This window comes from Ailuropoda melanoleuca, chromosome 9 (assembly GCF_002007445.2).
Source record: "Ailuropoda melanoleuca isolate Jingjing chromosome 9, ASM200744v2, whole genome shotgun sequence".
Taxonomy (NCBI): Eukaryota; Metazoa; Chordata; class Mammalia; order Carnivora; family Ursidae; genus Ailuropoda; species Ailuropoda melanoleuca.
Window position 1 is genome coordinate 93219641 of NC_048226.1, and position 13990 is coordinate 93233630.

A 13990-nucleotide genomic window follows, 5' to 3' on the forward strand; every position below is an offset into this window, starting at 1 on the left:
AAATGTGTGTGTCTCATCTGTGTCATTGCTTCCAAATATTTTACTATGAGTATTCTGCACATGATTTCAACCAAACGATAAATAAAAACAACAGCAGTTAGCAGTTGGTGGGAACCTGATACAAGCCATCGCGTGTTTCCTGCGAATGATCCCTGGAATGCTCGATCCTGTGAATTGTCTCCAGTTCAGAGAAGAGAAAATCCAAGCACAGAGAAATGAAGTCACTGCCTCAAAAATTAAATGTTTTTTTACATGACATTTAGATTACAAGCAATCTCCTAACTTTAGAAAAGTGATCATCATCTTTTTAATGGCTACATTGGTTTTCGGTGTTTTACCCTAATTTTTTTTTTATCATTTTGCTCTAATATGTTAACTCATTTCTCGTTGTAGGGCAGGTTTTTATCTTGTTTGCAGCTGTTAACCATTTTAAATGTACACCTTTGTGCAAGGGGGATATTTTCCATATTTCTGAAAACCCGTCCTTTGGAAAAATTACAGGGAAATGTTCTGAAGGTGAAGGGCTTTAAATACTGAACAAAAGTCTCTATTGAGATGTGCTGAATGAGCTGGGCCAGCCCCCCTATGTCTCCGCACAGTCCCCACCAACGTGCACCAAATACCCACTATGGGCCAAGTGCTCTTGTGAACACTTTACAGATTCAATCCCGCCTGGTCCTCACAAGACCCCGGGGGCGGGGGGGTACAGATGGGACGCCTGGGGCAGAGAAAGGTGAAGAAATGTTCCCAGGGTCACAAAACCAGTGAGAGCAGAGCCAGGATGGGAACTCAAGAGTTCTCACCACCAGGCCAGGCCTTCGGGTCAAGGCAGGTGTCCCCATGATTCCTTCATCAGCCACTCCAACAAGCAAAAACAAATGAGAATGGCAGGAAGGAGCCCTGCCCATCACCTGGGACCACACAAGACTCTCCCTGTAAACGCACAATGAAAAGGTCTGCTTCACTTCCCCGGCACAAAATCCAGACTCGCTTGCTCAGAGCAACACAGACTTGCTGACCTCAAGGTGCACACCGTCTAGATGCAGAGAGAAAGTGAAGAAGGGGAAGGTAATGACACTTACTCTAGGTCCCCTTGTACGTGCTTTGTATCATTATATATATCTGTTATAAGCTGAACGGTATACCTCTCCCGCCCAGTGTTGACATGCTGGTGCCAGGTACCCATGAAAGTGAGTTTCTTTGGGTCTTTGCAGATACAATTAAGATGTAAATTAAGAAGAGGTCACACTGGAAGGGGGCAGACCCTTATTCCAATACGACTGGTGTGCTCATAAGAGAGAAGAGAGACCCACAGGGAGAAGGCTACGTGATGACAACGGAAGCAGAGACCAGAGGCTGTGGCTACAAGCCAAGGGACACCAAGCAGTGCCAGCAAATTCCAGGAGCTGAGAAGAGGCAAGGGAAGATGTTCTCCTACAGGTGTCAGAGACAGGTGGCCCTGCCACACCTTGATTTCAGACTTCTAGCCTCCAGAACGGTGAGACAATAAATTTCTATTGCTTTAATCACCAGATTTGGAGTACTTTGTATTCCTAGAGAGGAATGCAGCATTGTATAGCCTCTCAGCTCCAGCAAGACAGAAGCAATGCTTTGTTCATCTTGGTATCCCAGCAACCCCAGCAGTCCCTGGCACGCAGTAGGTGCTCAGAATATGTCTGCTGAGTCAGCAAGTGAAAAAAATTAAGAAAGTATAAACTCAGTAGGAAAAGGGACTATGTCTCTTATTTCTACTAAGAGACCAGAGAAAATTAAGTGCTCAACAAATTTTATAGAATGAATGAACTTTTTAAAAATGAACAAATGATAAGCTCAGCAAGGCTTTGCAATGGGTCCTATTCATGTATGTCCCCAGGATTCAGCCTACGGCCTGGCACACAGTAGTTGCTTAATCAACTCTGAAAGAGGGAGGGAAAAAAGTGAAGAGAGGGAGGGTGAGCGCCAAGATCAGAAACACAATTTCCCCAATCCTCATCCAGGTGACACCTTCTTCCCCTTAAGCATCTAACCAAGGAATAGCCAAGGCCATGAAATCATCCGGAGATGTTCAAGCAGCCTCACTGATACTGACAGGGCTTTCACAGGGGAACTTGAATGTTGTTTTTCTAAAACACATTTCTTTTTCTTTTACATCTAGAAATCAGAAGGCTTTCCAACCCTTCCAACAATGTTAGAAATGCAGCCCAGAGTTAAGAGGTCAGCACCTCTGCTTTCAGCCCGAGGGACACATTTCCCGTCCATGCGCAGCCTTCATTCCTGACCCCTGCCCTGTGGCCAAAAAGGGACATCAGCTGGGCTCAAGGAAATTCAATTTGGGCTGACAGCTGGTGGCATGATAATAACAGAGCGTCTGCCTTGACCCTTTGGAAAAGCAAAGGTGGGGGTGGGGATTGGGGTGTCACAGAGGGCTTGGTGTTGGAGGGTCTAAAGTTTCCATCCGGTAGTTGCTACGTAAGGAGAAAAACCCTGGAACTAAAGCCAACTGATTTCTATTGCTGGCTCAGAATTCAATCCCACTTCCAGGTGCTGTCCTGGTGGTATGTGGGGTGAAAAAAAGGAAACACATTGTTCTTTATTCCCCTGGACTTGAGCTTTCCCAGGGGCGGTAACTGCCCTGTGGTGAGGTGTGATTTCAGTCATTCGTTTGCACATACATTCACGTTAATAACCAGACAAACCAAGCAGGAGGTCCCTGGACTTATGTCTCAATACATGGAGAAAGTCTCTGCTCCTGCAGGTTCCCCTCCTTGTCTACTGAACTCAGCTCCAACTCTTTATCTGCTCCACGAAAAAGAAGAGCTGACCCCTTCTCAGTGCCAGGTAGCAGGGAACGGAAGGAAGTGCCTTCTGTTTTCGGATGTAGCCCTCACGGGATCAGCATACCCAGGGATGCTGGAATCTTCTCCCTATCAAAGGAGTCTGTTGAGATGGACAGCTACATTATGTTAGCAGACACAGACCTGTGTGGATTAGTTGATGTGCCCCTCCTGTGGCCCCGGAGGGTCCGATGCTCAGCCTAACCCTGTGGCTGTAGATCTGTATGGGATCTGTCTCTCTCCTTTTCCTGAGCAGAAAGCTCCATGAGGGCCAGGTCGTGCCTGCTGCTTACACCTTTGTATCCCAAGCACCCTGGGCCAGGTCCCGGCACAAAGTCATAAGCAATCGAACCACATGTTATACGAAAGAGCCAACCAACCAACAAATAAACAAATACAAAGAAACAGAGGTGGTGGGCCTTATGTTCTAGTGAAGAGAGTAAAGGCTTTGCTGTTTTCTTACGGAAATGTAGTATAAATATTTAAATTATCATTGTCATAGGTGTGCCATCGAAAGAATTTTTACACCTGTGTCACCAGCACCCAGACCAGGAGACAGAATATTTGCAGAACCCCAGCAGGGGCCTCATGCTCCCTTCCCGTCACTACCCTACCCACCTGATGGGAAGCCACTACCCCCCCAGCTGCATGACACCTGACAAGTTACTATCCTTGCTGACTCGTACCTTCACCCTGGGAAAAGGATACTTACCATGCTGTGAGGATTCCATTTTTAAAATGTGTGTGCAGTGCCTGGCAAATGCCAGTGGTACCGTAGTAACAGCCATAGTTATAGAAGCACTAGGAGCAATGGTACTGGCAGCAGGAACAGCAGCGGAAGGAACAGAAGTAGTCAGGATAGGTAGTAGTAACAGCAGACGCGGTCATGGTGGTAACAGAAATAGTGTTGATACGAGAAGTGGTAGGAGCAGTAAGAGCTAACACTTAGCGCTTATTATGTTCCAGGCACTGTTCCAAGGGCTCCACCTCACTTAACTTCTCTAATGCTCAAGGCAACCCTTATAAGGATGCATGAAATGTGATTCTACTGAGGCACACAAAGGTTAAGTAACTTTCCCAAGGTCACGCAACTACGGAGCCATGGATCCAGGAGTCAAATACCAGCCATCCGGCCACAGAGCCCCTCCTCTTAAAAGCAATGTTTCAAGAACGATTTGCTTGGCAAAGTAAGGTCTGTCCTCTAATATCTGCTCTCTTCTTTGTCTACAAGAACGAGTCTCAATTTTGGTAAGCACATAGTCTCACAGAATAAAGACCACTTTTCTCAGCCTTCTTGCACCTGTGCAGAGACTGAATTCTGGCCGACAGAAGTAGAAGCCGCGGGTGCAATGCCCAGAAGCATCCTTAAAGGGAGGGAGCCTGCCTTTCTTCTTCTCTTGCCTTCTTCCTGCTGGTAGATGTGACGGCTGGAGCAGCAGCAGCTACAGTGGACCATGGGGTGTCTCGGGCTTGGAGGCCCACATGGCAGAGAAACAAGAGCAAGGGCCTGGGTCTCTCACAGATTGCTGCAGCAGCCCTGCACAACTTGTGTCTGAACTTTCAGAAGATATATATGTGTATACCTCTATCTTCTTTCAGCCAATGTTCATTTAGATTTTACATCATTCATAGCAAAACCTAATCCTAAATAATGCCCTGGGTTTTGCAATTACAATTAATGTCACCTGAAAAGACATCTGCAAAACTATCACTTTTGTGTTGGACTCCTCACTTAAAAAATAAAACAAAATAAAACATGACTTCGGATATTCCTCTTACAGACAAACTAGGAAAATTAGCATACAAAGCCTTATTTACCCCGAACAAGTAACGGTTCCTTGTCGGTTCATGTTGGGGTCACGTCAAAGCCTCTCAGATTCGCCTCCCTGCCTCCAGCCTCTCTCGTCCATTCAGGACACTTTTGCTGGCCTAATGATACTTAAAAACAATTTCCATCCTAAAACTTGAAATAATTACAATGCCCTCTATGTGCCTACTTTACACAAGACACTTTATTGTCTATTTTTTCTAGCCCACACACACAAATATAAAACATAAATGTTGTGATTTCCCTTTCAGAGATAAGAAAGTGGAAGAAACAGAGAAGGTCGGTGACTTGCCTGAGGTCACACAGCCAGTTGGTGGCAAAGCCAGAATTCTACCTCCATGCTCTTTCCACCACATGAAGCTGATTTCTGGAGAATAACAGCCACAGCAGACTGACCTGGGTCAAGTTACCCTGACAACTTTAAAATTCTCAGACTCTCTGACTTTTCTCTCATCTTCTTGTCCAGTAAGACAAACCTCTACCCACTGAGGTCAGACTCTGTAGACTCTACCACAGGCCCCTACCCCAGGCCTCAGTATTCCCAGCTGCAAAATGGGGCAAATTATACCTCTACCAAGAGGGAACATGGCATAGAGGAAAAAGGCAGGAGACCTGGAATCAGGAAAAACAGACTTCAAATCCAGCTGGGCGTGTTCTTTACCTGTAAAATGAATGTAGTAATTCCTCCCTGGTGGGGTTGTCACATGGATGGAATGAGACCCTGTTTCTAAGAGTCACTCAGCTAAAACAGCACCTACTGTGGACGGTGTCATCTTTGTTGTTATTCCTGACCTCATTCTGGAACCGCCGCCCTGTTAACTTGCCTTCTGCCCGGAGGACGCAGGTGGTGTGACAACAGGAAGCACTCTGAGAAGTCTACAGCCCTACAAATGCCACACATCCGTTTGCTACTAATATTCACACCCACGGTATCTCTGTCAGATTCTAGTACGCAGTTTGATCAAATTTTGAATTTCAACCCCTCCCCACCCCTGAAGAATCCCTCTGCATTTCCCAGGCTGGGCTCTCTAGACAGGATGGGCAGAGGCCACTCACCGATTCCATAGTGAATCTCTCGACGAAAAACTGGAGAGCCTGGAGGCTGAAGATCTCATGTCTCAGCCGTCACATCAGAGAATTACCTGGATGGGGGCAGGAGAAAAGGTAACAAGCGTCATCCAGTGGGACTGAGCAGAAGACATGGTCTAAAACCAACACGGGATTTCATCTGGAGGCTGGCATCCTTGTTAGGAATGTTCTGACACCACCGAGTGGCTGTCCAGGAATGGAAAGGAAAACAGACAGCAAACCAGTGTTTCAGCGATCCACCTTGGGGCTGGTGTCTCTATCCTCGGATCTGTGCAAGTGCTCAGGGATCCTTCGTGCGTTCTATTTCTAGCTCTACAGTCGAGAGCAATTTACAAGTCATTAACTTCTCTAAACATGAAATCAAAGTGTGCTCACAGGTGCAACAGACAGACGGACCCATGCAGCTCTGTGCCCACGGGAAAGCGGAGGTGTCCCCCCCACCCCCCACTGGCCAAGGGGACCAGTCCAGGAAGGAGGTAGAGCTATATGAATATACATATTTCAGGACAGCCCCTCTGAACCTGAGAGAGGATTTTAATGAATTCATGCATACCAAAGCTTAATTGCTGAGTGCACAGAGCACAGGAAGTCTGGGATAAAAGGTGTTACGTAAGGGAACGGCTTCAATATTTGCAGAATGGAGGGGAAACAGAGGTGAGGAATGAAAACAAGATGAGCCAAGGGACTGCTGGATCCTTCTCCAGTGATCGCTAGCTCAGAGTGCCACCTCCATCTGGGGCCAGAACCCAGGGACACTCTTGACCCACCCTCTTCCTATCCCCATATCCAATCCATCCCAAGTCCGTCTCATTTACTCCCTAAGGTTCTGTCAACCTCTCTCTTTCTCTCCATCCCCCCTGACACAGCCCTGAACCAAGCCTCCACCTCTCCCACCTGGGCCTCCTTCCTGGTCTCCTCTCATCACCATTTCTCCCTCTGAAATCCAGTCCCCCACACTGAAGCCAGAATCATCGCTTTCTTTTTTCTTTTTTTTTTCTTTTTTATCTTTTATTGTAGAGAATTTTGTAGACACAAAAACAGAGAAGAGCACCCTGAACCCCACATACCCACTGCCCAGCCCCAATCACCATCAACTTAAAATCAATCTTCCCTCTCCCCACATTACTGTTTCGAAGCAAATAATCTTACCATTTTGGTCATAAATAGAACAGCATGTATCTGTAAGACCAGGTCTTTTACAAAAATATAATTGCAATAGCATTCCCACACCTAAAAAGATTGTATGATTCCCTTATATCACCAAAGATCCAATGTTCAGATTTCTAATAGTCCCATAAATGTCAAAAATGTTTTTTTAAACAACTGTTTTTAAAATCCAGACCCGAATAAGCTCTCTGCCTTACAATCGGCTGATATGCAGAATGAAAAATTTAGAACACCAGTCTGATTGTGGCACCGCACCCCCTCACCTCTCCACCCTCAGCCAAACATTTGTCAAAGGCTTCTCAGTGCTTTAGGATAAAACCAGAATTATTTAACATGCTCTGACTCTTGTCCATCTCTCTGGCCTCATCTTGTCCACTCAGGCTCACTGCTACAGGCATATGGCCTTCTTTCAGATTCTGGAACTTGCCAAGGTCCTTCTGTCCCAGGTCCTTTGCCAATGCTGCTCCCTCTGCCTATAGGTCTTCCTCACTTACCATCTTTGCCTAGTTAACTCCTGTACTTCTTCAGGTCTTACTTCTTCAGGGAAACTCTCCTGGCTCCTCCAGATTAGATCACAGAATGTATTTTAGGCTTCACTCATAATTATGCATTCATGAATGTGAATGTTGATTAACTGATCTCTTGATCTGTTGATATGACTCGATTGTAAGCTATATGAGCACAAGACTGTGTTAGGATTTCCTCATTGGTGTATCCCCAGCACCAACTACACAGTGCCCACCCCAATATTAATAGATATTTATTGAATGAATGACCAAACCGGGTCCTTCAAACTAAAAGGCCAACAATGATTGTCTAAATCTTCCTGAACCTTGAATGACACATTTAAATTAAATGGAGAATTGACAATCTTATTGTAAATTCACTTGGAAATGTGATGGACTCAGGAAAGCCAAGATGATCTTTAAAAAGAAGGATAATGTTGAAGAACTCCTATTTCCCGATTCCAAAACCTCCCACAAAGCTGTAGTAATTGAAATAGTAGCTCTTGAATAAGAGTAAACGTACGCTTTCCCTCAGTATCACAGACTGTGACCTTCTTGTAATGTTCACCTCCGGATCCCACCCTCACTTGGTATACGACTCAGGCCCTGTTATTTGTATAAATGATCAGTGCTCCTCCCAGGCCGTTCCTTCACATGCCGTTCCTTTGCTTTTCTTGCTTCACCCAAGTGTGGAACCTGAAACAATGTCCGCGGGGGTCACTGCTCCCACTTCTTCATTCCCACCCTGAATTTGAATTACACGTTTGTGCCCTCCATCATGTGCCTTTATAGTCCTTCCCTCTAGAGCACTACAGTCCTCTTCCCCACCGGATTCTGGACTCGACCAGTGATTTATTTAAACCATGGAATGTGGATGGAAGCAACAGAGTAGGGTCCCAAGTCTACCACTCCTGTGATGGGCCATGAAAGGAATATGTCTCCCTGGTCCCTGTCAGCTGCCACCTCTCAGCCTGGACCGCAGACTGCTAACATGTGGAGCCGATCTGCACCCAACCGGACATCCACCCTGAGCAGGCTGAACCCAACCTCGATCAGCCAAGCTATAGACCCACAGACCCGTGAGCATGAATAGAAACGTCTGCCGTCACGCAAGCTACTGCAATTCAGAGGGTTGTTGTTGTTTTTTTTTTTTTTTTAATTTGGTAAAATCTGACTAATACACACAGAAATACTAATTTATGGACACCAACGAGTATCAGTACAGTTTGGAAGAAAAACCCAAAAGCCACACACATGGATAGCACAGGTGTTCGGCAAAGAAGACCTCCCTACGGAAGACCTACGTGGTGCCAGCCTGACCCTCACAATGACCCTGTAAGGTAGACAACACTGGGCCAGCTTTGCAGATGAGAAAATTGAGGCTCGAGGATATGACATAACGTGTCCAAGACAGTGTGTGGCAGACGTGCGACTCCAGCCCAGGTGTCTGACTGAGAAAGTCCAAGCCAGGCTTCTCTTCCACGGAAGCATCTAGTAGAGATGCTCAAAGCATCTACCTCATGAGCCCATGATCCACCAACCCCCCTCCACTCTTGTCTCGTTGCCTCCAGTGGGTCTTCAGGAGAGGCTGCTGGGACAGAGTCCAGTGGCCACCAGGCTTCAAGCCCAGTGTCGCCAAGTTCCAATCCGGCTCTGCCCGTGAGCAGAGCCCCGTCCCGGTCAGTGAGCCTCTGTGGCTCGCGGGTCCCTTGTTTGTAAAACAAGGCCACCAATCCTAGCCTAACCTACGTCACTGGACTGGTGTGAACCTCCAGAGAGAGGGCGTGTGAAAGAGCCGTGTGAGGTGTGACACCCAAGTCAGCTCACATCCTGCTGCCCCGACTGGGAAACCACTCACGCCGGCTTGGCATCCACATACACGGCAGTATCGCGCCCGCGCTGCTTTGGGATCCATTTACACTCTGAGACTGTTGGGTTTCCCCCCCAACAGAGATTCTTTCTTTCCAGTTACGAAGGTAATCTGGGTCCATCATGAAAAATACTAAGGCATAAAACTAAAATCCGTTATTATCCTAACGCCTAGAGATAAACACTGTTGGGATTTTTAAGGCTATTTCCTTCCTGGGATTGGTTTTTGTAAGGATGAAACAAATAATGTCTTTCAATTAACACGATTTCCTTAGAACCGGGGAACTACCAGTAATTTAAAAAAATACCACTTTACATTCATTCATTCAACCATTCATTCAATAATTTGTTTTGTACCTGCCATGGGCTAGAGACTGTTCTCACTGCCTGAATTCGGAGCCAAGAGCAAAAGAAAGTTCCTGATCTCAAGCAATAAGCGTTCATTCATTATTTTATAGTTCAACAAACAGAGTGCGCCTACTATATATTGGGCACTTGCTAATAAACACAGGAACAGCAGCTTCTTGGCTGGACTACTTGCTCATTATTAAAAGTCAGCCCTTACAACAAATGCATCTGGGTTAGAACTCAGAATATGGGGGCGCCTGGGTGGCACAGCGGTTAAGCGTCTGCCTTTGGCTCAGGGCGTGATCCTGGCGTTATGGGATTGAGCCCCACATCAGGCTCCTCGGCTATGAGCCTGCTTCTTCCTCTCCCACTCCCCCTGCTTGTGTTCCCTCTCTCGCTGGCTGTCTCTATCTCTGTCAAATAAATAAAAATAAAAATCTTTAAAAAAAAAAAAAAAAGAACTCAGAATATGGGGGCGCCTGGGTGGCACAGCGGTTAAGCATCTGCCTTCGGCTCAGGGCGTGATCCCAGCGTTGTGGGATCGAGCCCTGCATCAGGCTCCTCCACTATGAGCCTGCTTCTTCCTCTCCCACTCCCCCTTGCTTGTGTTCCCTCTCTCGCTGGCTGTCTCTATCTCTGTTGAATAAATAAATAAAATCTTTAAAAAAAAAAAAAGAACTCAGAATATGGCTCTTGGTGGAGTTACTTATCTCCTCATACTACAGTTGCCTTTTAAAATTGAGATAATTGAAGTCCCTATGTCATATGGTCACCATGAGAATCAGTGACAAACGCAGTTAAACCACTGAGCAAAATGCTTGGCTCCCAGCATCCGATGAATGAATGGGAACTAGGAGTGGGGGCCATGATATTATGGACTCTTTGGTCCTCACAGCCATCCTACAAGAAGGTGAAACTCAGAGGTTAAGGAACTTGTCCAAGGTTATGCGGGTTCCTGCTTAGCCGCCTGGAGCTCAGTTCCATGAGGGACTCTCTGAGAGATGCGGGGAACACACCGCAGGACTGCCATGCTGGGGTAGGGAAGCTGGGGCATTTCTGCACCAACTCCCATGCCTCACTGGCCCAGCACAGCCGGGGGCGGGGTGGGGGGGGGGACCTGAGACAGACATACATAGGAAGCCCTCCATGGAAAGAGACACTTGCCTGCAGTGCCCTCCAGGGTGGGCTCAAAGATCCAGGCAGGAAACACACAGCACCTATAACTAGGTGTTCAATAAATACACGTCAGAGTAAGTGAACGTTGCTATTAACTCCCGTGCTCTTCTTTACAACCTCTCATTTCCCGTTGCCACCAGGGATGGGAGATGGAAAGCAGCAACCTGCTTGAGTGAACCAGAATTCATTACCATGGAGCATCACACTTTTTACCACCGGTGTTTCTGCTGCTTCTACTGAATTTCTACCCTGTAACTTACAGGATGTCAGTCGGGACAGCAATTCCTGCATGCCACACAGGAATAAGGGACATAATTCATTTGGTATATAAACCCGTCTTTACTGCCGATCCCCAAAGAGGTGGTGGATTTTACTCAACAGAAGTGACTGCACGGATGTTGGGATGTGTATCCTTTTATAGAGGATGTTATGAACTCCTGAGTCATCTGCAGCTGGCTACCGCTTGGACAATGCCTTTTTTTCCCCATAGCATCACAGCAAACACTTGGCCTATTTACTGATGAAATCTTTCCTGGTCTGTGAAAGCTGTACTTGGAAAATCAAGGAGCTAGAGAAAACAGCCTGAGTACATATTATTTCTGCCAATCCTCATCTTATTTATTAGAAGCCCAATTTGTCCAGTCCTACTTGAAACTCCCTCTCTTCCAAGAGGCTTTCTCCAACAATCTGGCCATGCTGAACTCTCAAGGCACTTAACGGCAGCAACAGTGACCCCTACTGGGCACTATCTTGGAGCCAGACCCATCCCGGGCACCTTCGCCACCCCATTCAATCCTCACCCTAATCCTGCAAGGAACTGTGATTGTCTGGATTTTACAGATAAGAAAACTGAGACTCATGGAACTTAGGTAGCATGTGGTCACACAGCTACCTGGTGGTGGTAGATTTAGGATTCAAGCTTGGAAGAGCTTGACTTCCAAGCTCAGTGCTGTACTCACTACACTACATAAAACAGTATAAATTAACACAGAATATACCCTGTTATTATTTCCTGATTGTTTCAGCTAGGTAAGTCAAACTCCTCTCCTACAGCAGTTGCTGAACGGTGAATGCTGGGGCCGCCGTGAGCTGGTCACGGGGATTCCGTACCAATTGCTACGTCTCCCAGTTTCCATATACACTAGCAAGCAACAATCCTGCTTCCCTCGCTGCCCCAAGGAGCCCTGAGTTAGGCACCTGCGGCCTCTCTGGCCAGGTAAGTCTGGACTCATGCTGTTTCTCCTCTTCCATCTTCCTGCTGCCTGCCAGCAAATGTTTGGGATGGGCTGGTCCTAGTGACTCTGCCCAGGACCAGTCATTCAAGTATGATATAGAAGGAAGCAGACAAGGGGAGATTTGGTGGCTCCGTCGGTTAAGCATCTGCCTTTAGCTCAGATCATGATCCCAGGGTTCTAATATTGAGTCCCACATAGGGCTCTCTGCTCAGTGGGGAATCTGCTTCTCCCTCTCCCCTTCACCCCCTGCAAACCCCCCCTCCCCGGCTCCTGCTCTCTCTTTCTCTCTCATTTATTCTCTCTCACACATAGATAAATAAAATGTAAGAAGAAGAAGAGGAAGAAAAAGAAGAGAAGAAGAAAGAAGAAGGAGGAGGAGGAAGAAGAAAGCAGACAAGACTGTGTGGAAGTGCACACCAAGAAAGATCGAGGTGCTCTGCCTAACAATTCCGATGCCTCTGGACTTCAGCCTGGGCCCCACCCCCTGCCTCGCTTGCTGGTTGAAGCAACAATCAAAGACGGTTTGGGTCTCTCCTCTCCATAGAAGAGGTCGGGGAAGGCTTTACTCACTACACTCCAAAGGTCTTGTTAGATTATAAATTTATGATGACTGTGACCATGTAACTTACATCCTATGCCCTGAGTGCACTGCACAGGACAGTAAGGAGGGGAAGTCGGGTCCAGCGGGGGCGGATGGGACAGGAACAGAAACAACAGACAGGATGAATGCTCATAAGCTGTCTCATCTGGGTGTGAACACGATGTCACAGGGCCTGCCTTACAAACATTTACTAAGTGTCTACTGCATGCTATTTCCCATCACTCAGAGCTTCCTGTAAGAAAACTCATCTGTTGGGGAAATGCGTCCATCCGTCCATCCATCCATCCATCCATCCATCTACCAATTCATTTATTGAAAAAGCATTTGTTAAGCTCAATGTCAAGGAGATCATGATGGTTAGCGAAATAGCCATGGTCTCTGCTTAAAGCCCATGTTCAGAGAATGAGACCCTAATCCAATAACCCCACGGGTGAGTAGAGAAAGGAGGAGAACTGGGTACCAGAGGAATCTACATATGACAAGTGAATCACGATCCTCCACATTTTAAAAAGCTGCATCCTGAAAATTTTGTGCATCTTAAAATAAGTGAACGCCAGACAGACAGCCTCAGGGAGCCATGGAGAGAACAACGAGGTGGCCTTGGAAGCCATGTGCTGGGAGGCCAGCGAGGCTCACTCCCGAGCTATGACCCACTCCTTGCACCAGCACAAGCAGGTGGAGCTCAGCCTGTGCCTCCACAAAGTAACACGTTTCCTTCGGGGTCCCCCGGGAAGAACAGCAAGGGTGGCGTGCGTGGGTGCCTGGCGCTTGTTGTGCCACCAACTGTTTTAATAGTGCGACAGAGGTCCTTTCAAACAATTTGGTGTTTACTCTCAGTGAGCACGTGGGGTGCAGAGCCATCTGGGTGGCTGCTCCTGTTCACTGTGTAGGAGAAGGGTGAAGCCGGCAGCCCAGTGCTTGGCGGGGGGAGAGGCATTTCAAGCAGGGGAAAGAGGACAGCCTCTGGAGCAGGAAGACATACATGCCAACACTGACTTCCCCACCTAGTTGCTGTGTGACTCTGGACAATAAACTTCACTTCCGCCAGCTTGCGTCTTCTGGAAAATGGGGGTGGCAGCCAGCTGTAATGTGCCCACGCACGTGGCCTTGACACTCACAAGTCCATTAACGGTCAAGTGCATCCTACCGTAAGCAACGTCCAGGACTTTCTACCCAGGAGCGTGTCCTCTGCCACCCAGGGGCAGGCTGGAAGTGCCAGGGGACCAACACTGCCGGGTGTGGCCCCCAGACAAGGATGTGAGAAGTGCTAGCAGAGAGAGGACGTGTGACAGACGAGTGCCACGACCATCACAACCTACAACTTGACGGGACGCTCA

General features: G+C 47.3%; 1 protein-coding gene across 6 annotated transcripts in view; it reads right to left on the minus strand.

Moving 5' to 3' along the window:
- The window catches only part of ASAP1 (ArfGAP with SH3 domain, ankyrin repeat and PH domain 1), a 335958-nt gene that overhangs the window by 301302 nt on the left and 20666 nt on the right, over positions 1–13990 (minus strand). For all 6 annotated transcript variants that reach the window (XM_019794951.2, XM_011219411.3, XM_019794950.2 and 3 more), the window contains exon 2: positions 5719–5804. In XM_019794951.2, the coding sequence (XP_019650510.1) occupies positions 5719–5777 (59 nt within the window). In that variant the 5' untranslated portion in view covers positions 5778–5804. The remainder of the gene's footprint in view (positions 1–5718; positions 5805–13990) is intronic.